Source organism: Lolium rigidum, chromosome 2, assembly GCF_022539505.1.
Source record: "Lolium rigidum isolate FL_2022 chromosome 2, APGP_CSIRO_Lrig_0.1, whole genome shotgun sequence".
NCBI lineage: Eukaryota > Viridiplantae > Streptophyta > Magnoliopsida > Poales > Poaceae > Lolium > Lolium rigidum.
Window position 1 is genome coordinate 56,138,997 of NC_061509.1, and position 27,516 is coordinate 56,166,512.

Sequence of the window (27,516 nt, forward strand, 5' to 3'; positions counted from 1 at the left end):
CCTTGTCGCACTCCTCGTCGCATCTAATCAGATCGTCGCCGCCCGTCGCATCTATTCATGCAATCGAAATAGCAGATTTTGTGAAGCCATAACACAAGGCAGAGTGTTTATCCCAAAAAGAAGTATCTAGAATTTCAATATCTATCTATATATGTACACCCTATGTGTGTATGAAAAGATGTCTTAGATTTTTCTCTAAAATCGGAGGTATGTCGACACTATTTAGTGTACAAATATATCTAAATTTTGATAAATCTACGATATTTTTTTATAAACGGAGGAGGCATGTTTATATGGTGTCAGAAATTCCACAACAGTGATAAATCTACGTGTTCAAATCGCAAGCACGTCCATATAAAGAACAGTCTCGCTAATGGGGAGCTAGCTTACCAGAGGGCACGAGGAGTGCCAACATCAGCATGCACGCGACCACGGCTATGATGATCTTTGAGGACATGGCGATTATATGCTTCGTGTTGGTTTGCTTTGAGGTGTTGGTTAGGCATGTGTTTATATATGGCTTCAAATACTGATTTGCGTAATGGAAGAAATCCGGCATGCAATCTGCAGATACGATCAGCATTGATGATAATTTGATACGATCAGTTCCTTCAACGTTTGGGCTGGACAATAACACGTTCAATTTGACAAGTACTACCAAATTGATACTATGGAAAATATTGTTGCGTTATTCCTACCATACGTGGAACATGTGAAAGGAAAGAAACCGAAAAATAAATATGCCTAGTAATGCATGATCATGCCATCATGGGAGGACATGGAGAAATTCAGTTGGATTACAGACCGAGGAGAGGTGAGAGGATTAGAACCAATTGGAAACTTGCAAGTAATCCCGTAAGTCTCTTTCCGAGTTTCCGTAGCAATTCATCTGTAGAAGAACCGGGCGTCGACAATTGGTAGTGGCAGCGAGTGCGCATCCTACTCGCTAGGGTTCGAGTCCCCGGACTAGGGTTTAGGGTTCGAGTCCTCGAACTCCCCATGGTGCTCATGGTTGTTTCTTCTATAAGCAAAACCAACAGGGGTTAGTCCTTGTCGGTCTCATTTTGAGAACCGAGTGGCAAGGCTTGCGAGTGCGCAGTCAGCTCACCGGATCCGAGTTCCAAGGGGATCGAATTAAACGGGGTGTTATCTAGCGCGTATAAATCCGCTGCTGGAGGGGTCTCATCATCTATTTAACAACGTATAGTTAAGGGAGAGAATCTTTCCCTGTTGGTCAATGTTTTAGAACAACATCTTAGTTTCTAACGACTGGAGCAACACTTCTATTTGGAATCCGTTTTCACAGTGAGATGATTTCTAAGGCAACAACATTTATAAGCATGCAACAGGATGAATTGCAGCATGTGCAAATTGGAGAAATTAAAAACCCTTCGCTCCACCTTGCTCCGCTCCCCCTAGGTGCACCAAGTCGGGAGGCAATCAAACCCTAGCTCGCCACCGCAATCATTCCTCGGACTACCTTGTCACAGTGTTACGAAAAATGTCCCAATGACGCCAGGAATTCCTCCTCATGTGTAGCTAGACGCTAATAGCATCTCCAACTGACGTCGAATAATATGGAACCTTTTTTTTTTTACTTTTTGGCACCAAATAGCAATTTTTGGGCACGTGGCCGGCTGCAACATTTCTAGATGCACTAAAATAAGGCACGCCGGTCGACTGCAGTTTTTCAGATGCCCTAAAATAGGGCATCACAAACACGTTTCTCCCACATATATGCATCAATAGATAAAACACATACAAATAAATTGAAAACAAATGAAACACACATTTGACACAAACAAATTCAAAACAAAATGAAACACATTCGACACAAACAAACACTTTGTCCATCGACACTCCAGATAACCGAATAATTCGGCCCGCCTTGCTTCGCTCCCTTGGGCGCACAAAGTCCGGAGGCAATCAAACCCACGTTGTCCTTCATGTCGTTGGAGGTGTGCAGGCCAAAGGAGAGTGTGGTGGAACAGCAGCCGTTGAGCATCTTCGGCGGGGGGTGGGGAAGTGGCCTGATCTACACCGCTGCATTGTTGGTTGTCGAGGAGAGGTGGTGTGATGTTGGCCTCGTGACATTCGTGGAGGTGTAATAAAATAAAATTCTAAAATTTAAGCGGAGAAACTGAAGTCCCCATATGCAATCGGGTTATACCTCATAGCAAGGGTGATAAATAGAAGTTCAAAAATTAAATTTGGTATGAATCTTTTCGCTTAACTCACATGTTGCTGGCCTAATCTTTGGTCAATGATCTAGTACTTAACAAGGCAAAACCATGCCTAACATAAATCAACGGGTACAGTTGAATCGATGAAACCAATAGCACGGAGTACTATTATTTTTTAGGCGGCGTCTGTCCTGCTAAATCAGACCTTCAGGTAAATGATTTTGCTCCACGGGGAGCAGCTTTGCCGGCTGGCGGTGGTGGTATGTTGCAGCAATTGCAGTCCCCCACGTGGCCGTCGCCCTTGATTTCGCAGTACCCGCCGGTGTTGCCGGCAGCTCTGCATCGCGCGACGCACGCCTCGCGGCTGGGGCAGCTGGGATCGGGAGCCGTCTGGCAGTACTGGCCATCTGCACAAACAAAAAGGAGATATCAGAAGTGCTCATAGCAGGGTAGATGTACATACAAATTATTAGCACAACAATGTATTTTCGCGCTTACCGCAAGATACGAGAAACGCCAATATCAATATAGATGCGACGGCGATCTTGTAGGCCATGTCTTGCACTTGAGATGTTGGTTGGTTCGTTTGTTGTATTGGGGTACAATTTAGGAGGTGTTTGTTGGCCAGGATACTCCTATATAGCCATATATAGGACAGCGGAGTTGATTTGTATGGTATTACTGCATACGCATTCTTGGATGCATATCCAAATAACGCATTAATTTGGTAACGAATTAATTTTGAGTAATTTTGGTAGGCATTAATACTCCTCCCTCTGGTTGCGTATATAGTAGTGGATCTTCTGTGTATTTCTAGGTGTTAATTTTATCAATATAATTTAAATTTTATGAAACAATTTTTTTATCAATACTTGAATGTATAACATCTGAAGTTTATAATCATATGTCTTTTGATGTATATATATAGGAAGCTCAATTAGGGCACCATGGTGCCCAGGCACCATACATCATGGCCGTACAATTACATCATGGGTGCCAGATTGCATCATAGGTGTATAAAGGAGAGAAAGTCACTTTCCAAATATCAACAGGAGAGAGAATAATGCACTTTCCAATTATCAGAAGCAGAGACAAATCACTTCTCAATTTGTTGTGCAGGTTTCCTTCTATGATTCGTGGTGCCCAGGCACCATGGTGCCCCAGTTAGTTTATAGTTAAATTGTCAATCTAGGAATACATGCATGACCTATAAATCTGACTCGAGGGAGTACTCCAAGTCACTTATTTTCGGACGGAGGAAGTGGTAATCATGTGTTAATTGGTACCTGCTCTTTCCCGCTCGGACAGAGGGAGTATTAAATACACCATCCATTCCAATATATAAGCCTTATATCTTTTCCAAAATTCAACCCAAATAATGTTTGATCAAACTTTTAGAAAAATCTATCAATAACTATGATATTTAATAGATATCATGTGAAAATATATTTAATAGATATCATGATTTTGTATTTTGCATGTTAATGATTGTAGTAAAAACTTGGTCAAACTTTGACTTTGCAAAAATAATATAGGCCTTATCCATTAGAACGGGGCAGTACCTCCGGCAAAAATTAGTACTCCCTCCGTCCTAGTTTGTAAGTCACAATTTTTGAATATCTTGGTCCAATGTACTAGCTGATTGGGTCTCATTTTCTCTCTCTTATTGGTGCATGCAGCCCTTTCTCTCCCTCATTGGTGCATGCATTCTCTTTCTCTCCCTCATTGGTGCATGCAACGTCTTTCTCTCCCTCATTAAATAAAATTATGCCTTAGAGGTGGGAGTTATGGGACAAATAGTTTTTGGAAATATGTCTTACACTCAAGGACGGAGGGAGTACTACTTCTTTCTTTTCCCAAAATGTTAGTCCTTCCTTCCCAAGATACAAAGGTTCATGGCTGATGACGAAATGCTACTCCTTCATTTCCGAAACACATTGCATATAAAAAATGATATTTTTTACTACGTTATAAGCTTATATATTTTTTCTACTACTACTGCTCCGAGTCATCAGACTCGGTCTTGGTGAGCATGGGCGGCACGGTCTTGGCTGGCTTTCGGTGATGGCCCTACCTCCATCTGGGATGCCGCCTCGCCGGCCGATGCATGAGACAGTGGAGGGGGGTGGGGCTCAACCCAACCCACCTTGCTCTAGCGCACGTCTTCCGGCACCAAGGTGTAGCCAGCCCAGTATTGGCGTGCCTTGTCGGTGCAGATGGTGTTGTTGCGCTACTCCTGTGCCGGCTTCGTCCGCGAAGGCATAACTACAAGGAAGCTAAAGAAACCACGTCAATGGGAACCCGACGAAGAGCCGCCAACCTCATTGTCGTTCTTAGTGCATCGGCTCCATCGTATTCACACCGCGGTGGTGGCGACCGCCGCTGATGTACATCAACACCGGTCACAAAGAATGAGGACAGAGACGGTGCGGGCGGAAGAGAGCGGCACAACGCACTAGCGTTGAAATGATCAGCTACGCTAGGTGGGAGGGCAGTGGGATGCTGAAGTGCGGGCCAAGGGTGGACAGAGTGTGGCCGTAGATAGTGTATGTCTTGCCGTAAATCAGACCTAAATTTAAGGTCAAAATGGATCTAAACGGAGAGGCTGCAGACAATTTATCCGTTGGGGATGTTGGGCCGTGATTTTTGTGGGCACACACAAAACACATGCTTAATTAAAAAGAGAAAAACCAACAAAAGGCGCGGGAGATATGTTCTACCCATGGGTAGTGACGAATTCGTCAAAATATGTTGGTGAGTACTAAAATATTGGATATGCAATACTACTCCCCTGATAGTTGATAATATCGAAAAGGTTGTTACATATTTCTAATACTATAATTTTACTTTGAGAAACCGAGTACAAAGACGCATACACACGCACCACCACACTCACATGACAACTATCAAAAACTGGAATCATAAGAATCAAAGTCACTCGATATTGATCGAAACATCTACTCTCATTGAAATAGCAATCCACATTAGCGAGACACATTTCTCGAAGGTCACATGTGATGTTTGATTTCTAGGGGATGGGTAATAATCTCCGTGCTAACCATCCAATGAATAGTTAATTCTCATGTCCATATTCTGAGCATGTAAAAAAAGGTAAAACTAAAATATCATATGCCCATGCATGCTGGCGGGTTTTTTTTCTGGTAAGATGACCGTATTTTCTAGCGTGGCAGCACTTACATGCATCTTATGAGTAGCAATGACAAAATGCCTTGGAATACTCTTGAAGACAAATCAAGGCTTCTAGCAGATAAAAATATATTTTTAAAATTTGCTTCTACCAAAAGAACAGCACAGCTAGAGACTCTGGGTTTGCCATTGTACCACGACATACACACTTTCCAGTGATGCAAGTCTTCTGACACGCCGTTCGTATTAACGGCTGTTTCTTCTGTGTGTGATCGGTCACTATTTTTTTTCAGATGCTCATACAGTGATCCTGATGCTGCTCTCTATAAGAACATCACCAGTACAGAAAACTATAACTCACTATTTGAAAATAATCTAAAATACAGCTTTTCTAGCAACATGGAGTAGTGAAGGAAATTACTTGCATAAAACAATTGATGCGGGGACTTGGCCCGATCTTTCACGGTGCACCTCCTTGATCCATAGGATCCGATAAATCTCCCAACCACATGTGCAATACACGCAACCTGAAGATGGGGAACGCCAATCCGGCGAGCAACTCGACGAAGAACGCCGAACCTCTTGCAGAATAGACACACCAAGCTCGATAACCCTCGACAATTCGAGGACCTTCTCGCACGCATGATCACCCTTGACAGATTCAAGAACTCTCACACCTTTATTGATAGATAACTGGACGAACGTCCGAGACGCCGTCACACACGCCGATCCCATAGGAACGGTGATAATTGGAACTCAAGGTTATACATGATCTTAATCAAAAACTGGTCTAACCCTAACCCTAGCCACCCCACCTCCTTATATGAGGGGGAGGATGGCCGGCCAGCCCCTATTGGGCTGGGGCGCCCACTTATGGGCCTAGCCCTAGTTGGGTTGGACAGGCCCAATCCCAACAGACACACTAAAAACCCTAATTTGGCCCACCACATGACCTGGCTACATTATTCCCTAATAACAATACTACGATATAATAATAATGGTATAACCTTAGACTTAATCCTCGTATCAATGGTTGTCCTAGTGTACCAGGCCTGGATATCCATATCATCCTCCCCTTCTTCAAGAAGCGTTGTCCCCAACGCGTGAGGGTCTGCTAGAAAAAGGGTGACGTCAGATAAGAACATCGCCGATCTTCATCCTCAAGCCTCGCCAGTCTTCCACACCTCATCCTCCCTCTCGACTAGCTTGACTTGACCTTGGCGCCCCTTTGGTCTTCGACGCCATCAACCTGATTGAGGACACAAGCATCCTTCCAAATGCAACTGAAGCGCACCATACATATCACCCAAAACAAACAGAACAAATTCATGTCCGCCTTAGATCCAAATAAGCTGAAAACACCTGAGTATGCACTCTTCTAAAACACCAATGTCTTCTTCCTTGAAAAACAAAATTTTCCCTCCACGACGAACAAGCAACAGCAGCAGGAAACAGCCAAAAACAGACTCACGGCAGAAAATTCCTGTCGCGGCAGAGAAACTGGAAGAAATCCTGCCGCGGCAGAGAAAACTGTCAAAATTTTGGGAAGGCCGGCAGTGCCGGGGTGTCGAGGCCGGCAGTGCCGGGGTGTCAAGGCCGGCAGTGCCGGTCTCCTGACGGAAATCTTCTTCTTCCTCGCGATCTTTCCTGCCGCGGCAAAGAATTCTGACGAACTCCTGTCGTGGCAGAGATTCTGCAGCACTACTCCTTCCTCTTCCTTGCTACCACCACCTCCTCCGCTTGAACGAAGATTTCCTCGATCTTCACCAACAGTTTGGCGACAGATTACCCAATGGTATCCGCTCCAAATCGAGAAAAACAACAGCAAGCAACAATCAAATTGCACCGTGATCAACCTAGCGCTCTGATACCAAGATGATGCGGATTATTGGCCCGATCTTTCACGGTGCACCTCCTTGATCCATAGGATCCGATAAATCTCCCAACCACATGTGCAATACACGCAACCTGAAGATGGGAACACCAATCCGGCGAGCAACTCGACGAAGAACGTCGAACCTCTTGCAGAATAGACACGCCAAGCTCGATAACCCTCGACAATTCGAGGACCTTCTCGCACGCATGATCACCCTTGACAGATTCAAGAACTCTCACACCTTTATTGATAGATAACTGGACGAACGTCTGAGACGCCGTCACACACGCCGATCCCATAGGAACGGTGATAATTGGAACTCAAGGTTCTACATGATCTTAATCAAAAACTAGTCTAACCCTAACCCTAGCCGCCCCACCTCCTTATATGAGGGGGAGGGTGACCGGCCAGCCCCTATTGGGCTGGGGCGCCCACTTATGGGCCTAGCCCTAGTTGGGTTGGACAGGCCCAATCCCAACAGACACACTAAAAACCCTAATTTGGCCCACCACATGACCTGGCTACATTATTCCCTAATAACAATACTACGATATAATAATAATGGTACAACCTTAGACTTAATCCTCGTATCAATGGCTGTCCTAGTGTACCAGGCCTGGATATCCATATCAACAATAGCTGAATATTCAGATACACCTGAGCAAGTCGGTGGCTGTCTCTCATTCTTGAGTCCAGCTTAATTCCTATCTGTATACAAGAGGGAGGGGTCAGCTTTTGTGCAAATTACTCCAAACAAGTACTAGCTGTGTTTCCTTGGAATCTCCGGTACTGCCCTGTCATCTGAAGGAGATACTGAAGGTGTTAACTCCTGCGTAAACAAGGGGTTGTTCTCACAGTTACAGCAACTGCACGTCTCATGCACAATAATTAATCATGTTCTACACAGGAGATGAAATACTCCTTCACGGTTACGCAGGAGCCCCTTTTCACACAGCACAGCTTCGTGCACGCACCGTACCTTTCCTACTTAAACAAATAATACAGGCATATGTGAGTACTGAGTAGTATATATATCACCTAGTTCCATTGAACAATGCAAACAAAAGCGTACTCACTACTGCAGGTCGCAAGCAATTCTATAGAGGGCCTAATTAAACATGGCCATCCCCAGGGCTTCGTTACTTGCCATCCTTGGCTGTCTCTGCTTCTTTAGCTCTGTCCTTGCAGCTCGAGAGCTGAACGATGACTTGTCCATGGTGGCAAGGCACGAGAGTTGGATGGCGCAGTATGGTCGCGTGTACAAGGATGCTGCGGAGAAGTCACAGAGGTTTGAGATATTCAAGGCTAATGCTCGATTCATCGACTCGTTCAATGCTGCAGGCCACAAGTTCTGGCTCAGCACAAACCAATTCGCAGACCTTAGCAATGATGAGTTTAGGGCAACCAAGACCAACAAGGGGTTTATTGCAAACAACAAGTTGAAGGTTCCTACAAGGTTCAGGTACGAGAATATGAGCCTGGATGCACTCCCGACCATGGTGGACTGGAGGACAAAGGGCGCGGTCACTCCCGTCAAGGATCAAGGCCAGTGTGGTAAGTACATTTAGGCTATAAGTTAATTACATGCATATGAATCTTTTACATCAAAATAGTGTGTGTGATTGCTTATGCCGCAATAAAATCATTTGCAGGTTGTTGCTGGGCTTTTTCTGCTGTTGCTGCAACTGAGGGCATTGTCAAGATAAGTACCGGCACTCTTATCTCACTCTCAGAGCAAGAATTGGTGGATTGTGATGTCCACGGTGAGGACCAGGGCTGCGAGGGCGGTCTCATGGACGATGCATTCAAGTTCATTATCAAGAATGGAGGCCTCACTAAGGAGTCCAGCTATCCATATTCAGCAGCTGACGGCAAGTGCAAGAGCGGATCAAGCAGTGCTGCAACAATTAAGAGCTATGAGGATGTGCCTACCAATGATGAGGGTGCCCTAATGAAGGCAGTGGCAAGCCAACCCGTGTCAGTTGCAGTGGACGGAGGCGACATGACATTCCAATTCTACTCCGGTGGTGTGATGACCGGTTCCTGTGGTACTGAGTTGGATCATGGGATTGCAGCCATCGGTTATGGTACCACAAGTGATGGTACAAAGTATTGGTTGATGAAGAATTCTTGGGGCACAACATGGGGTGAGAATGGATTTTTAAGAATGGAGAAGGACATTAGTGACAAGAAGGGTATGTGCGGCCTTGCCATGGAGCCCTCGTACCCCACAGCTTAAATAGACCTTGAAATTCCACATCTTCACACACATACACAAGATTGAATAAATACATGTACCTTGTTCTGCTATTGTATGTCCATATGTATATGCTTGTATATAGTGTTATGCAAATACATATTATGTATCTACACTTGTTACACACTCGTGAGTCATAACTACTATGCAACTATGTTGAATTAATAATATGTTTGCCATAGCTAAGAAATTTTAAAAAGAATGGTATTGTTGGATGTAAATTGAAAAAACAAGATGTTATTACCTCAGCAACTTCAAGTATACATAAGGAACTCTAGAAATATCTTGTGTTATCAGAAGCATTATTTCGAAGCTAGCATATTGCATACCCAATGGAAAGATAGATCATATATATATAGCTAGTAATTGTGATCATAAAAAAAGAGTGAATTAAGTTCTATTTCATCATTTTGGCACTAGTTACCCCCATTTAGCAAGTTCGCATACTGCTTACATCATTTAGCAAAAGTTGTGCCAGATTTTACCTTTTAAATTTGTTGTTGGATTCCATCAGGTGGGTCTAGTAGTCAGTCCAGGTACAAGTGGGGGTGACATCGTTGGTTTTCTCGTGATTTATTCATCTGCACCCATGCCTCAGAAATAGTCCACCTTCTCCTTTTGTGCTTTGTGGCATGGCGCCCGACAGGTAATTGCACTATGTCAAAGAGTTTAAGTGGGCAGAAATACCGATGACCAAAAAGCGAACCCAAAAGACCGAGACTAAAAAACCAAAAAGACTAAAACCGAAAAGACCTACCCCTATGAAAGAGGAAAGGTCGCTGTCAAAGGCAGTGTTCCACCTCCAAAGCACTACTTGGTACCCTCCACAGATTCCTGAAGTCGGCTGCCTAAAGAGCCAAGTCGAACTAAGAACTCATGGCTATCCACCAGCACCTCCGACACACGCAACGCAAGACAGACTCAAGATGAACCCGACTGCACACAAGTAAGAAAGTCTTGACAATCCAAATCAGATATAACAGCAAGGACATCTGTGGCAAAAATCAATTCAAAATAACAAAGAGGAAAACAACAAACCTAAAAGATCAATGCACGGCTACAACAAATAGGAAGAGGGTACGCAACAAGAAAGCAACCATGAGTTCAGCCTGGTCCTGTGTCCCTGGGCCACACTGGCAGCAACAACTCCAGGAGACATGCCAGCAGTCAAGCAAAAGACACGATCGTCACAGCAAGATAATCCGCCATGGCAAAAGCAAATAATAATGTATTGAGAAAGCACGTACTGCAATAAATCAAAGAACTACATGCAAACTCCGATGCACCACAAAAGGAACATCACTGGTGTTGCAGTCTTACAGAATAATCCACGTTACAGCCATAACAACAAGTGTAACAGAAGAACAATTTGAACGGGAAGTGAAAACCAGCTTGCCAGCTTTTGCATGGAACAATAGCAGGACAGGAAAAACAGAGATGAAGGTCGGTATTCCAGGTAGACAGAAGATCATATTTGGAAACTGGTAGATATGATCCTGTTTTTTCGAACTTGGTACAAATCCATCTGAAGTTGTGAAATAATATGAAAAAATCGTACACTTATTTTTTGCTTCTTTAAGCAACAGATCATATCACCGACATATAGGAGATTCACTCAACAATTCCCTCCACGGGCTCAAAACGCTACGGTACATTTTCTTCGTCTCCTGCTACAAACAAGTCATGGATCCGAGTAGGCATCTCTTCTTGTTTTCAAAGCCACAAAAAGGCTAATAAATATGGAACAGAAAACAACCGTCAAAACTGCAGCCTTCACAGACTACTATACTATTAAAGGACTGATCAGTGCTTGGCAGTGACAAGAGCCATGTGGGCTATCAGATCCAGAACTCGGTTGCTGAAGCGAAAAAAGAAAACGAAAGCAAGTTAATATATAGGGTTAACTGAAGATCTTTTTTTCTATAAGTGGTTAACTGAAGATCAGAAAAGGGGGAAAAGAACTCTTGATGCGATGAGAGATGCTCACCTGTAGCCCCACTCGTTGTCATACCACGACACGAGCTTCATGAAGGAAGAACTCAGTCCCATGCCGGCATTAGCATCAAATATGCTTGACCTGAGGACCCAAGGAGACAATGATTTTCTGGTAACATCCAGCACAACGAAAACTATGTTACTAGTATATGTTAGTCGAGTAAATTCTTACCTTGTATCACCAACAAAATCATTGGATACCACATCCTCATCTGTGTAGCCGAGAATGCCTTTCAGTGCACCCTCTGATGCCGCCCTGAAACATCGGGCATATGGGTAAGCCCAATTATAGTGAAAGCAGTGTTACATATGGTAACATCGACACTGTACAATTGTTAGATTATGCATGACAACAGGAGAAGCAAATACTAATTACTAACACATAATCCTTAGCTAGCTAAATTATAGTGAAAGCAGTGTTACATATGGTGGCCTCGATACTGTACAATTGTTAGATTATACATGACGACAGGAGAAGCTAATACTAATTATAGAGAAAGCAGTGTTACATACAGTGACATCAACACTGTAGAACTGTTAGATTATGCATGACGGCAGCATACTAATTACATAATCCTTAGCTAGCCAGCAGTTAGGTTATTATTTTTAGTGACAACCAACAATTGGGTTGTTATTTTCACTGACAACACAACCTAAAGAGTGCAACAAACTGGACAGTATTTTTAACATATTTTCTCATCACTTCCTCCTTCCTGGGAAGTTCAAGTATTCATCATACGGCTCTGCATCTTACAGTTTGCTCAGAAGGGCTGCAAGCATTGTGTTAACCTTATACTGGTAACTATTATATCACTTACTGATACATAAGTGGGTTGCTCAACAAGACAAGTCAAGCTGAGAGTGAAATGTAAAGATTCGAACAGGTAATGATGAAATGTGCATGAGAAATGAGATGGTTCTACATACTTGATGGCTGCTTTCACATCATCATATGAGGCACTTTTCTCAAGCCGGCAGGTCAAGTCGACCACAGAGACATTTGGTGTTGGAACTCGGAAAGCCATGCCAGTAAGCTTTCCATTTAGCTCAGGGAGGACTTTCCCAACAGCCTGCCATGAAAGTAAGATCAGTCAGTCAACAATGAAAATCTTAATAGAGACATGATATGGGTTCATCTCAAACTACCTTTGCTGCCCCAGTAGAGCTAGGAATTATGTTTTGGCCAGCACCACGTCCGCCTCTCCAATCTTTCATTGAAGGACCATCAACAGTCTTTTGGGTGGCTGGACACAGAAGAACAAGCTTGTTATGGCATGTAATTTCAAAGCAACACATACTCCACACAGACTGCAAAACCACCAAACTCCCATCTGTGACAACTGACAGGTTTCAAAGAACAGAAAGAAAACCTGTGGTAGCGTGAACAGTTGTCATGAGACCTTCAAGAATGCCAAATTCTTCATGAACAACCTGCATATAATGGTTGATGAGCATCATGAGTATGGCAAGATAGATTAACAGCAGAGCAGTTAATTGTGAATGTATCGTGCAGTTAGTCTGGCAGAAAGTAGATACTAGTCAAGGAAATCAGCAGGATAATGAAATGTGAAAGTAACCTTGGCAAGAGGAGCAAGGCAGTTGGTGGTACAGCTTGCATTAGAAACAACATTCATCTTGGGATCGTAGCTCATCTCATTTACACCAACTACAAACATGGGAGCATCTGCAGATGGAGCAGATATCACCACCTTCTTAGCACCACCCTACAAATAAGTTAGCAAAAGTATCAACATCATGTTCATTACAAAAGGCTTTTTTCTGCTGATTAGATGGTAATACGAAAGAAACTTTATACAGACCTTCAAGTGTACTGATGCTTTCTCGATCGTCGTAAAAACACCAGAAGATTCAACAACATATTCAGCTCCAAAGTTACCCCAAGGAATATCTGCGGGGTCTCTGGAAATAGAGGAAAGAAAGATAAAGAATATTCAGTGAACATGCAGCCAACAAAGGATGTGAAGAAAACTGCCAAAATAACAACCCAGAAATGAAAGTACAGTCACAGCCAACATATAAAAATCAGAATGAAAGTGAGAAAAGGAAAATGATCTTCATATATACAACCCAGAAATGAAAGTAGTCATAACCAACATATAAAAATCAGAATGAAAGTGAGAAAAACATGCTCTTCGTATATACAGCAAACATGCACTGGTATGGATATTGTACATATGTATGCATGTGCACGAAAATGGGTTCTAAACTCTGAACCAGTATACTCAATGTAAAGTTGAAGACACTTTGCTTGTCATTGTATCAAGGTGACACAGCGACCACGCCATCTATATGAAATGCACAATAATATGGCATACAATCGCCCAATGCTGGTATAATTACCTTTTGCTTGTGATTGTGATTTTCTTCCCATTGATCTCCAGGGTTGAATCATCCACAACCTTAATGGATCCTTTAAATGGGCCATGGGTGGAGTCATACTTGAACATATACGCCTGGAAAAGGGAAATTTTAAGTACAGACCGAACAAAAGAACAACAAAATGCGAGACCACGTGCAACTATGCAAGGATGGAGTTTTCGCTCCAACAGTGAAGGAAATAATATAATGGCAGATTTAAATTTGTCAAGTTTCCGAGCAGATCATCCCACGGTTCTTGTTATTTCACCTAGGTTAATCCAAGCTCATGTGCTCCGGACAATGCATTATAAACAAGATTTATAAATTGACTGAAAAGGTTACAAGTTGCATACGGCGTGTAAGAAAGTGAAAACACATGAACTATATTGTGAATGCATTAACAGGAATGATACTTTGGATCAAACTAAATGGGAATATGGGGCTGTATTAGAAAACGTTCATCTCTCCTGGCTACCTTGCTACACAGTTACTTTGCACCCGTTTTCACCAACAGCCTTTAGAGAATCCCCCACTAGGTGTGTCATAGGATAGGTCTCGTATAGCTTCTTGTTAACATTTTGTGTGTACTATATACATCAATGAACACAGTAACTGTTCATGTGGCAAAATATTTGACACCATTCATGGCACCGATGCTCACCGACCTTTCCCGTTTCAAGAGGCACCTGCCTCTGCCTAGGTACCTATGAAGAGGATGGGGGGGGGGGGGGCGAAGGTAGGAGGCAGTGGTTTGGAAGAGCGAGTCATATAATGCTTTTGCACCATGAATGATGAATGGCAGTGAATAAGCATATGCGACACGAACAACTACTACTCATTGACATACCAAGACAAACTAACAAGCATCTGTAGGAGAACTATTCTATCCCATGCCTAGCGAGGATTTCATTTGAGGTGATTGGCAAGACATGTGCACAGTGCCATGAATTATTGTGCGCCAAGTTATCTGAGAGAGGCGATTATCTCCTCCTAACAGTTCTATTAATCTAACAAAAGTACTCATGAAACTCACGAGGCACACAGAAACACAAACAAAAAAATGTCACCTGTATTCTGTACAACAGGGTTTCATGCAACTCAATACAAAGTAGTGGTAACTATTGCAAAACCGTGAGTTCACTTTAATTGTGCATGTCAGGTGTAGAAGATCTCATAGCAAAAATATGGTATTCACATCAGTTTGCATTGTTTCCTTACCATGTACTTAGCATCAACAAAAGGATCATTGACAGCCACGACTTCAATGTCATCTCTACTGGTTGCAATTCTCATGACCAATCTCCCAATCCGTCCAAACCCTGCAGTAAAAAATTGCATAAGGGTTGCATTCCGAAGACCTTCTAAGACGATACTTAAACTATTTTATTTGGTCGTATCAGAAGACAAAAAACACACGGCATATGCATCCAGGACAAAAAATGTGACCAGCAAGGATTAATCTATCTCATCAGGATTACAAGAGCTTTTGCATCAACTATGTACACAGGAGGCTCACCATTGATGCCAACCTTGGTCTTCTCCCCAGTTGAATATTCTGCAGAGAAAAACAAAAGGATGAAAATATTTAAAAAAAAATCATCGAATGCCACCGCAAGCTGACATGTTTGCTGAGCCCAGCAACTTACGTGGGACGGCAGGGGGCGCCTGTGTAGCAACCGCTCTAAGTGGCTCGATGCTCCTGGCACTTCAGTCAGTACACAATAATTAGATGCAGCAGGTCCTAATAATCCGGTAGTATTACAGTTGGCAGGACAGTGAGAATTATGCATCAGAAAGAGGCGCTTACGACGAAGAGGAAGCCGCGATGGAGGGGAAGCTGCAGCCGAAACGAGCTGAACCCGTGCTCCTCACGCATGACACCTATGCCACGGAAAAAGTTCAGCATTAGTTAGCATAGCATCCAGCATAGGAGAGGGGGGAATGGATTCATTCTGGCGATGTAACTAACGCTAGGACAGATTCCAAACATAGTTGAAAGTAACAGCGCGCTACAGCAACGCATACTGAGAGGTGAGGTGACAGACAAACCAATCTGCTACTTAATTCCGCAGGGCTGATGTGGTCCCCGTGGATAAAATCGGTGGAATCGATGCTGGGCAGCAGCATGGGAACCTAACTCGTACACAACATCGTTTAAACGCAAACCGATTTGCGAAGGTTGTATGGAAGGTCGGAACTGCCCAGATGGCTGAATTCGCCGGCAGTTGCGAGCGAATTACGACGGGAGCGAAATCTCAATAAGCCGAGACGCGGAAATGCACATCCGCCAACCGCGCCCCGTGAGGCGTGAGCCCCTAGCAGTGGTTAACGGAACCTGGGGCTTTATGCATAGAGAGAGTGCGCGTACGGGCAGGTAACGGATACCTTGGCGGGATCGGCGGCGGCGCGGGATCCGGCGACGGTGGAGGCGGAGGCGCGGATGGAGACGGAGGGCGCCGCCATCTGGGAGGCGAGGGGCGGACGGGCGGGCGCGCTCGCTAGGGTTTGACCGGAGAGAGGAGCGTGGGGAGGGACCGCAGGAGAGGAGAGGAGGAAGAGGGGTTTGGCCTTTGGGTACGGACGGAGGTGGCGGCTCGAGGCTTGTTTTTATAACATAACAAAGGTGGCCTTGCTCTTGCAGCTGCACACGGGGACGAGGTTCGCCTCTACCAACCCCCGGCCTCCACCGAATCTCTTGGTTGGTGGCTCTCAAGCTTTGCTCATTCATTCATCAGTGTTGATTATAGAAAAATCACAAGGATCTCCTCAGCGACTTTGGTTTGTGTTTCCCCGCAACAAGAATTTCGTCTTTCCTGAAAGCCGATTGCCATTCGTCTAAGCGCTACGGTAGGCGACAAGAGAAATTCATATATTAACAAAAGGTTTTTCTGCCCGACAGAGTTAGAACCAAGGAGAGAGGATTATTTAAAAAATCTCCGTATTCATTAAAAATATTAATAATTACAAATATGTTGGAATACATGGCAATAAAATATAAAGTTCATGTACGCATTTTACATGCATCACACCTGCAAACTCATAAACCAATCAATATGGATGTAGTGAAATTTTCATTGCAAAGTTATTGTATGTTGAATGACATACTATGGTCAGAAGACAAATATATATATTCGAAATCAGACTCGTCTTATATGCTTGTCAAAGTTGGTAGTACCATGTAACACTATCATGCATACGATATTAATGTATGATATTATCTCTATAATATATGGTATCATGCGATTATTATAATCTTATTATACTTGTGTATTTGTAGAATATCAATGAAGATTGTGTATAATATCTATTTGACATTAATTTTTTAGTTTTACATGCTGAGATACGGTTCTCCATATCTTCCTATGATACCACCATGATCTCTCTCATCATTAGTTATAGTGATACACATTAGCTTTTTTGCATCCATGGAATGCATGGTACTTACTATGAGACCCGCCCACTTTAGCTAGTCTTAGTATATAGGATATTATTTGTAGTTGATTCTAATAAATATGCCGTCTTAATTAAGTATCGTACAAATTGGATTATATTACAAGAATCCATATCCTAAATTTATCACAAAAATATAACATATGAACATTAACCACGTGGACCCTCTTTATTAGTAGACCGCGATGATTTCATATCCACACACAAATGAAGCCACATCAAATAGATCATCATAATTCTAAACAAGTAATCACAATGATATCTTGGTACACATGATATGATGGGACGTGCAATATTTTTTACCATAATTTTAAAATTTACTTCTTCAGAAGGTAAACTAGATGAGTGTTTTGCACTTTAGTTGTGATCCATAACCTTAGTTATTGTCAAATGAAATAGATAAGTTTAACGGTGCAAGAAGGAGTCTCGACGGTAGATAATTAGTCATGTACTTGCACAAGAGAGAAGTGTATATTATTATTAAGACTCAACATAAAGGAAAACATGTTCTTTATAACCAAAAAAACATAAGGAGTAAGGATGAATGTTTGATCAAAATATTTTCTAGATTACACCTAATTTGGAACGAAAACCTACTTTGCTTCATAAATGACTCATTTAAACACTATGAGATAGGTAGCCACCTAACTTCAACTCATTTAAGAAACCTACTTTGAATCAGACATCGAGAATTTTTTAATCTAGGCAGCGGCGCTCAATTAATACACTTGGCGTTACTGATTTCTAGTAGACCTGTAACACCCTCAAATAATGCTCTGTCATCGCTTTTTTCTGGCCCCTAGAACAGATCCCGAACCAAGAACCAACTGCATATACTACCTCCGACCCAAGGAATAAGGCGCACGCGTATTCCAAGACGAACTTTGACCATAAAAATTAAGCAACATAATCTTGATTATATTATATGTAATTAGTATCGTTGGATTCGTATTGAAAAACACTTTCTAATGATGCTAATTTCACACAAACAATCTTTATATATTTAAAGTAATTCTTGGTCAAACAAAAAACACGTAAAACGAGGGCGCCCTATTCCTTGAATCGGAGGTAGTATTTATTTTGAGCGTCATGGATAGACGACGCGGAGACCAAAAAACGATGAACCGCTGACTATCTTTTTTTTTTGCCCGTCACCAGTTCAGCTTACCACCGGCGGACGTCCGATTTTGCGTCACGAGTGCGGTTGCAACTATAATACTTTTCTCAGTAGTGCAAGCATCATGCGAGCGGTGGGTGCGGTGCAAACCACGAAGCTGATGCGTGAGCACTGGAGCTTTGAGCAGATCGAAGATGGATTTATTTTTATTAAAAGTTTTTCATGGTGGCACGCCACGCCCTTGGCTGTTAGACTGTTTTTCATAGTATTTTAGAAATACTACACCACGTGAGTTACCTGTTATGGAAGCACGGATCAAAAAAACACAAAACTGGTAATGTAGCGACATGGTTTATTTTTTTAACGCTCATAGGTATTGCTGGAAAAAGTAGAGCGATTTCCTCGCAACTGCGGCAAGAAGAGGCAGAAGAAAGTTGAAAGTGAAACTCCTCTATCGGGAAAAGGCATGAAGGATAAAAGTGTAAAACAATTTGTTTGAAACATATTAAAAATATCCTTTGCTATTATAAGTTGTATTTTCGGTGGTAAAATGGAAGGAACCAGAAAAGAGGGAAACTCTAATCGTGAAGCGATGAAAAAAGAGGTTTGTATGAAAAAAAACATAGGCCGATGGAAAAATAGGGTAGTATGCTAGTAGAACTACAGAGTAGATGTAGTGCTCCTAGCAAAGACAACACACTGGTCGAAAGATATGACGTATGACGAATCAAGTTTTTCGGATACGCGGGAGAAAAGGAAGTAGTATTTTCATCGACAAGAAGAGGCAGCGGATGGTGAAGTATTTTTTATTCGGTACAGAATAAAATGACGAACAATGGAGTAAGTATAGTTTTTTGATGGCATAGTAGAAGAACACAAACATAATTTCCCTAGATAAAAGAGGGAAGAATATTGGAGTTTTTTTAAAATTACCGTTAAAGAATTATGTACTGCTGAAAACTTATAGGTGGATAAATAATGTCTAGAACCACAACTGAGGCAGATTCGTGGAAAAAAAATACCACGCTTGTTAGCCATTGGAAAATTACCGTCGTGGAATTATCCAACCTCGAATAGTTACTATTAGGTAGTTAACGATACCTTTCATAGTTAGCATCGGTAAATTACTGCTAACGGTGAAGATATGTACTGAAAAATTATTTTTTGAAAAATATAGATAGTTACAGCCACAAACTACCACGGAATCTAAATATTTCTACCCCAATTGCAGTGAAAAATTACTTAAAAATTACAAAATTGCTATAAAACATTAAATAAAAAGTAAAAAATGTGCACTGTTCATACACGTGAAATGTAAGGTGCACTGTTCATACGTGAGCAGTAGCCGCAGTAGCGGTAGCGGTAGAAGTAGGAGCAGAAGTAACGGTAGAAGTAGGAGCATAAGTAGCAGTAGCCATCGTTCTCCCGATGCACACAGGACTGTTGCTGGTCTTCACGCGGGCGACGGCGAGCTAGACAACCACCAGATCGATTTCGTGGACGTCCGACCATGGGAAGCTGCGAGCTGCTGCTGGCGGAGCTGCCTCGCCTCGTTGGAGCTCTCTCACCGGAGCTGCCTCGCCAGAGTTTCAGCCCAAAATTGCTAGGGACTCGATTGAGTTTTTAGGCACCTGATTGCTTTTATTTATGTTTACACGGACTTGATTGCTTTTTATTTTGTATACATGGACCTGTTTGTGTTTCATTTTCTATGCAGGGATTTTTTTGCAAACTTTAGACCTCCCCAGCTATTCTCACCACACACAATCCACCAAACAACAGACGCACTCAGCATGTCTCTATTCGTGCGAGCTACCAAACACATGAGAAAACATGTGCTCAACTTAGCTAGGATCACCTTGTATGAGGGTAGATAGCACTTCTCTATTGGTCCGGGCTACCAAACACACCCTAAATCAGTATTGGTAAATTCACCATAAAATATAATTTCTTAATATGTTCATTGGATATTGTAGATGTAAATATTTTTTCCTAAATATTTGATCAAAATTAGTAAGGTTTGTAGATGTAAATATTTTTTCTAGCAAAATTATTGGGTATGCAATTCGCATCTAAAGGTATAATTGATGCCCCCATGGGGGATTCACAGCGTTTTCAGCATGTCAGCCGTTGGATTTTTACAGTACCTGGCTGAAATTCGATCTCAACCGTTCGTTTCTGCCAGCAGCATGCGCTCTGGTTGGTTGCAGAGCTTTTTACCGTCGATCCTTCGCGCTAGCGGAAGCCATGCACTGGCCATTGTCTACCCGCACCTGGCTGCGTTTGGGTCCTACAGTCGAGTGGGTCCGCGCGTCAGTCGCCGCGGCTCGTTCTCAGGGCGCGCTCGCCTCGCGCCAGCGTGCAAAATATCTTCTCTGCGTGGGGTAGATAGCGGGGGTAGTTTGGACCTTTCCTTCGGCTGTCGGTGCGAAACCTAGCCCACCCAATCGTCTCGCACGCAGCTGATCCCCAGTTCCCGCGTTCTTCTCCTCGCGCGTCTCGCGGCGCCGCTCCGCCTCCTGGCCGCCCGCACTTCTCCTCCCCCACGGCCGTTTCCAACCCCCTGCCTCCGCGCCTCTCCGCCTCCATGGATGACCGCCGGCCAGCAGGAGCGCGCCGCCCGTTCTGCTCGAGACAGCCATAGACGCGACGATTTCAGGCCGCCACCGTCCGCGCTGCTTGCCGGGAAGACCATGTCGTCGCCATCAGTAGGTGAGCCGCTTCAGATCTTGTGCATCCATCATCTTCCTGGCCCATCTCTCCTCCCCTCACGCATCCACCTCCCTTTCTCTTCCTCCTCACGTGCTCCTCAGGAGTGGCGGCTGGCGCCTCCGCCTCCCTGGCCGGCCAGCCTTCTCCCCCTCCCAGGCAGCGTCTCCAACCTCCAACCTCCACGACCTAGGGTCGACCCTCTCTCCAGATTTCCATCTCCCTTCCTCTCCCCTAGCCTCAACCTCCACACTGCTGCTATCTTTGTCCCCTTGAGCTCTGCCTCCTCTAGCTTGGTGCCATGGCTGACCCTTGGAGGAGCACGTGGGGAAGTGGACGACTGATGCGGGGGATCAGACAAGAGCCCCGTTGGACATCTAAACTGCAGCTCCATCCACCAATATCCAGGTTCCCCACCCTTTCTCTCTCCCTCTCTCTGGATCCCCTTCTTTGTGCTGCAGATCTTCAAGGTAAGGAGGCTTCCCTTCACGGTTTAGTTTTTTCTGGCGAGGCAATCCGGTGAAGAGGACACAGGTAAATTTTAAAAATCGGTCCGCTCGGGTCGTCCCCTCCAGGGCGACTCGGGGCGGAACCCTAACCCCCCGCCGCCGCCTTCCCTACCCCCTCCTCTTCCCTCCTCGCCGTCCCCTGAGGCTGCCGCCGGCGAAGCCTGGTGCGGCCGGTGATGAGGGCGGCGGGGATCCACGCACGGTCCCCTGGGGCGGCGGTAGGAGGCACGCCTCCGCGCCGGGGGGATGATCCCGGAACCCGGCGGTTGATGGCGGCGCGGCCATCTCATCACGTCTTCGCCGCGGCCTCGCCGGGCGGGCGATGATGGGGGCGGCGGCGCAGCCCGTGGAACCATGGCGGCGCGGCTCTCTCCTCCGTTCCTCGCCGCGGCTCGCCGGGCAGGCGGATTGGGGGCGGCGGCGCGACCCTGGATCCTGGCGGCGCGATCCTCTCCTTCCTTCCTCGCCTCGGCATCGCCGGGCGTATGGTGATGGGGGCGGATCTCGTGCTGCTCCTCCTCAAGGTCGGGATCACGGCACTAAGGGCGGCGGCCCTGGATGGCGGTGATGGCGTCGACCTGGTGGCAAGTGGCGGGCGTCAGGTGCGGTGGAGGGTTGGGTTGGCCAGCCCAGGATGGTCGCCGACGTGGGGGTCCGACCTGAATAAAGGCGGCGGTCCTAGGGCCTCTCTTGCGTGAAGAGGAGGACCTACCGGAGGCCTGGACTCGTGATCTGGCCGGAGGGTTGAGTTCCGGAAGGCTCCGCCGTCGAATGTAACAGCGTTTTTCCTGGAGTTTGCTGGATCGGAGGTACTCGGTCGTGCGCACACATGCGTTTATTCCGACCGTTTGGTTCTGGAGGGAGCGGCGCGAAGCTCTTTTTCTGTGTTGACATCAAGTGACTATGGATCCATGATGAAAGTCGGAAGAAGAGAATTTCTTGAAGGCCGGAGGGGAGGACTAGCTAAGGGAGGTTCAAGTCTCCGCGCTGTTGAGGGGCTTGCTTGGTGTGCCGGCTTCACGGCAGCGGTTTGGAAGTGGGGGCGGCAACACGGGTGAAGCGCAGAGTCCTACCTTTCGGGGTGAAAACCCAAGGTACGGCCTTAAGCTGGTTGTGCCCGGCGGTGACCTTGGTGGAGGCATTGTTTTGAGAGCGGGGACTATCTTCAGGGTGAAAACCTAAGATATTTGATCGGGCGACGACGGTGTTTGAGCACTGTTCCCTTCTTGAAGGCGTCGTTTTTTGGAGAGTCTGTAATTAAGGTGTTGTCATGGTGGTGCATGTATTGCTGTTGTTAGGCCCGAGATACTGTAGCGGGACTTTTGTTTCTTAGTTTTCTTTTCCTTTTTTTGGCTGTGTGCATCCGTAGTGCCATTAGGGTTGTGCGTTGTTGCAGAGGCTGGGTGTAATTTGTATCTTCTTGATATTAATATATTCCCTTTATCGAAAAAGATATGATGCTTCTCATAAACCAATTTGTCTTGTTGTAGTGGATGGACAATAGGTATGGCTTCACCACCTTTGAACTCGGTTTGTTTCTTTTCCCATGAGGGATTTCAGATATAAAATTCTTTGTGCTACTAATTTTTTGCCACATTGTATTTCCTGTGTAGATTATTCATTTGCTTACTTTGTGTATTTGTATGTATCGTTTCTCTAGCTGAATTGGATTTGGGACTGGAAGACCGAGGAGGACGAGAAAGAAGGTGCCACCGTGGACGTCGAAAATAAAATGATGTCGCCGTTGATTATAAGCAGGAGGCCAAAAGAAAGATAAACATGCATACCCACCAAATATACTGGCAAGGTATCTTGAACCTGCATCATGTTAAATTAATTGAATGAGTATGCCACCATTATTTCTAGATATTTGGTACTGATGATATATTATTCTGTCTGGCCTACTAGGTTTCCATTGGAATGAATATTGCTGCTTCAGAATTCTATGGTGAGAAGGATCAAACCTATGATCTTAACTTCAAGGAAGAGGTAATGTCAGTTTAAAGTTATAATCTTATTTTGATTTTGATGGTCAATGTTTGGTCATTCTTTTGCTTGTTGCAGAATAATAATGGCTCTAGAAGATATCTGGAGATAGCCCGAAGAATGTGTACAAGTCATTTGTTGATGAATACCCAATTTTCCTGATTGAGGACCTATTTGATCAGGATGACTGGGTTCACTATGCTAAGATAACTGAGGAAATTGGAGAGCAGATGCAGATTGTTGGAGATGCCGTTGTGCAGCTTGCGCTCCGGTGGGCAGTAGCCACAACTTGTGGGAGGAGGCGGCGCGGGGGAGACCGGCGGCGAGATGGGATTAGGCCCTTTTGGCCGTCCCACCCTGGGAGGCGTGGATGAACACACAAGGAAGCGGGCGCCTAATGTGGAGGATGGGACAGAAGATGTCGTCGCCGCCACCCATCCTACCGTGTCGCTGCCATCGTCGCCGCCTCTGCTCGTTCCTATGGTGAGTGCCCGAATGGCTTCTGTTTGATTTTGTTGGGGCTGGCTTAGGATATAGATCTGCGTTGCTCTGATATGGATTTGTTTTGTTTTTGTACAGGGGCTGGCGAAGCACAGATCATCGATTACCACAGCGATGAGTTTTCTGGGCTCTCTCCGTGGTTAAATCGCATTGCATGTTTTGGTAGAGGAGGCTGGGATTGATTACAAAGTGGTGAGTTATTATGAATATTAATACCAGGATGTGCTATTTTTGTTTTGATGGGATTAGATTTTCTATTGGATTAACAAAATGACCAGACTGTCTAGCATATAGAAATTCTGAAATTTGTCTACCAGACGGTATCTGAAATTTGTAGCCCCAGCAAAAGTTGGAACATTTTCATTCCCTATTTATATGGAAATAAAGCAATAATCTGTGGGTCTTTTTCTGCTCTGCCAACCCAATTGTATGCTCTATGCTTTTTGAGATGCATTTTCTTTATCTTTTCATTTTCCTTATATCATTAGTTTATTTCACTCTTTCATGCAGAGGGTTGCAAAGGCGATTGTGGAGAAGTCCTGCAATGCTCTTCTCCTCAAGGTATGTTTGGTTTGAGATACATTATTTTTATTGTAGCGTATAGCTTTGTTAGCTCAAGAATTGTGTATGTAGGTTAACCACAGTGTACCTGTAACCAATAGCATTGAGGCTGTGAGAATATCAATACAGGCTGGCTGTGGTGTGATGACCAGTCACCGGAGGTACCACCTTCTTGTGATCTCTTGTTGCTACATGAAATTCAGAGGGATAGAATTTTTTTCTCTTTTGTGGAAAATAGGATATGGGCTTGAGATTTGTAGTTATGCTTGTCCGTTATGTACAGTGCATATTGCTGATTAAGTGTTCTGTGTAGCTAGGATTTCTGCGAGTCGTGCTAGAGAAAGGAAGTTATGCCACAAAAAAAACAGTATGTCTTCATATGGTTCCTGGTAGGTTTCAAATTGTTTACATTGCTGGTACTTATATGCAATTCTTCTTGAACTTCAAATATTCTTGGACTTGATTCTGTCCGTTTAGTCCGTCTAATACACTAACTAACCTACCTATTACATAAAGACAAAATAAAGCTTTATCCTCTCATCCTTTTGGTATACTTGGCTCAATACCTCTATTATAATGCTTTAAAGTAAGTTTCTTGACTTCATAATATTCGAGAAGAAGTCAGATGGCAAGGCCTGCTCGTATTGCATATATCTGTTTCTTGTATACTGTTTTGCATCATGTGTCAAGCCAGTGGTCAGTTTTTGCCGTTTGTTCTTATGATTGTTTCCGTTTTTAAGGGCAATTGATATACTGAAATTAGAACACGTCATCAGAAATATATTGAAATGCTAATCTGTAATATTAAGTACAATATTATTTAGGATGCTCCAGGTATACTAGCCATGATTCTGCGAGGAGAAGTAATTACCTTTATTGCTGATCTTTTAATTTGTTCATACCATTTTTAATCCATGTTCAGATGCCGTCTAGGATTTGCTGGCAACAATAAACCGTGCCTTGGGCCCAACTAAGTTGGTTTAGAGGGTATATAGTGTGTAACAATATGTGCTGAGGTGAGTAGATGCTTGACCACAAATTATGAACTTAACCTTTTTTAGAGTTGAGAAGTTGTTACAGAGCATTGTCACTACAGACCATATTGATTAATTTTGTATGAGCATATTTAAGTCACCAAGAGCAAGCTGCTTCAGGGATGTATTAATAAAGTAATGTCACTGTATAGTCAGGTTATTTTATATTCTTTGGATGAGATTTGTTTCTAATCTATACTCAACAGTCAGGACTGCAAAAGTTTATCCTACCTTTCTAATCAAAACTCAAGAGTCAAACAACATAAATGTTATATATTGTGTGTGTCCAATCAAATGGTAGCATTATGTTTCCGTTTTTTCCTTTGCATCCCGTTATTTTTAAAAGATTATTATAGTGTTGTTTCTTCTTTTTTGTTTGAGGATGTAGCCCCTAGCTAACTAAAACCATCAGTGACCGTCGCTAAAAATGAGAATTATTCCTCATGCTTGTAATAATTTGATTGAACTTTTTATACATCTCTAACTAACAATACGGTAAATAGCTATATTTTTTATTCCTCAAGGCATATATGGCCAATAGCTATATTTATTCAATATCAGTTTAAAAATTCTTCGGCTTCTCTCACGGCTTCTTCAAGACAGTCTGGGTGTTTCTGTTCCCAATCCTCTGTATTGCCGTGGCCATCATATTTGTTGAGGCTGTGCACACCCGCAATCTTGGACTGATGATCCATGGCCTTACTGATTATGATTCAGGCAAGCACCTTCCCCTTCACCGTCGTGCTGCTGCTAGCCATCTCAGTCTGTACTGCATTCATGTATCACATGCTAAGGCGCACTGGCCATACCTGCAAATATGGTATTTTCCTTACTTATCCCATGTGAAAGTTCTTGGTTATTAGGACCAGTGTTGATGCCAAGTGGTTAAACAATGGTACCTAAAGAAGTAGTTTGATTTGGTGCAAGCAGAATTATCTTCATATGATGTTAATGTTCTGAAACATGAATCCATATATACTGCTTCTCAGTAGACGTAGCAGCGCAGGCATTGCAGGCGCTCAACATTGTATTGCATAACATCGTGGAATAACAACTTTCCTTGCCTCTTTATTTATTACCTTGCTTTCTTATTTCGAATCAAAATTTATACTGTTTCTGTGTACTTATGCAGGTACTCTTGCATGGTAAACCGGTCCTTCTTGTGGAAGATTGTGAAACCCATGAAACTAGGCCTGGGTATCCGAGGATGGGCTGGGTTCTACCAGCGTACCTACGCAAAGTGGATTGTCTCTCAACATAGGTTAGTCAGATGTGTTTCTTCTTCCTTTCGACTTACCTGCAACATGTTCAGAAGTAGTGCAGCAACACGAGGGTGCTTGAATGAACGATAGCATTTGTAAGCAGCTTTAGTTCTTATCTTTGAGAGGTTTAGACGCCCATAAATAGTGGTTGATGATAGATTTGTTTTGATGATAGGTCATATGTAAGTAGTATTTTAATTGAATCCTCACTGGTTTATTTTTAGTAATCAATGTATAAATGATCAGGTTTTATGTTTATGTCTGAAGATTTTGATTCCCAATAAAACTAGGAACTGAGCTTGTACTGTATTTTCCTTCAATTTGAATTTGCTAAAGTATCTTTATTTCTGCCAGGGCTGCACAACTAGCTGCCAGGAGATAACGAGCTGCCTCACGGTATAAGCAGGCAGCCGGCATCTTTGACGACAACTGCGATCTACATGACTCTGACGGCCGTCTACATGAGACTACTACTCTGCTAAAAGGAAGTAAGAAATCAAAAAAATGTTGTGTAGAAACATATTAATATTTGTGCATGATGCGTCCTTGA

At 43.7% G+C, this 27,516-nt stretch overlaps 2 protein-coding genes and 1 pseudogene across 2 annotated transcripts; 2 read left to right on the forward strand and 1 right to left on the reverse strand.

Moving 5' to 3' along the window:
- Positions 1 to 8,324: 8,324 nt before the first annotated feature.
- Positions 8,325 to 9,445, forward strand: LOC124686510 (senescence-specific cysteine protease SAG39-like). Its single transcript, XM_047220439.1, has 2 exons — positions 8,325 to 8,760; positions 8,859 to 9,445. The coding sequence occupies exons 1-2, from the start codon at positions 8,325 to 8,327 to the stop codon at positions 9,443 to 9,445; spliced, it is 1,023 nt and encodes a 340-aa protein (XP_047076395.1).
- A 1,477-nt stretch (positions 9,446 to 10,922) lies between these two features.
- On the reverse strand, positions 10,923 to 16,336 carry LOC124691771 (glyceraldehyde-3-phosphate dehydrogenase GAPCP1, chloroplastic-like). Its single transcript, XM_047225043.1, has 14 exons — positions 16,223 to 16,336; positions 15,645 to 15,718; positions 15,484 to 15,542; positions 15,354 to 15,392; positions 15,056 to 15,156; positions 13,820 to 13,932; positions 13,279 to 13,378; positions 13,036 to 13,182; positions 12,829 to 12,889; positions 12,605 to 12,702; positions 12,386 to 12,528; positions 11,631 to 11,714; positions 11,451 to 11,540; positions 10,923 to 11,321 (listed from the first exon to the last, which is right to left on the reverse strand). Exons 1-14 carry the CDS (start codon positions 16,298 to 16,300, stop codon positions 11,267 to 11,269), a joined length of 1,242 nt encoding a protein of 413 aa, XP_047080999.1. The 5' UTR covers positions 16,301 to 16,336; the 3' UTR covers positions 10,923 to 11,266.
- A 7,065-nt stretch (positions 16,337 to 23,401) lies between these two features.
- Positions 23,402 to 27,509, forward strand: LOC124689762 (annotated as a pseudogene).
- Positions 27,510 to 27,516: the final 7 nt, after the last annotated feature.

Bases quoted from the DNA above. Each gene is read 5' to 3' on its own strand.
- LOC124691771 (XM_047225043.1), bottom strand. From the start codon at position 16,300: ATGGCGGCGCCCTCCGTCTCCATCCGCGCCTCCGCCTCCACCGTCGCC. The intron at 13,183-13,278 runs GTCTGTATAAAG...ACTTATTTGTAG, and splicing joins AAGCATCAGTACACTTGAAG to GGTGGTGCTAAGAAGGTGGT. The intron at 11,715-12,385 runs GTATGTAGAACC...CCGATGTTTCAG, and splicing joins GATGTGAAAGCAGCCATCAA to GGCGGCATCAGAGGGTGCAC.
- LOC124686510 (XM_047220439.1), top strand. From the start codon at position 8,325: ATGGCCATCCCCAGGGCTTCGTTACTTGCCATCCTTGGCTGTCTCTGC. The intron at 8,761-8,858 runs GTAAGTACATTT...AATCATTTGCAG, and splicing joins CAAGGATCAAGGCCAGTGTG to GTTGTTGCTGGGCTTTTTCT.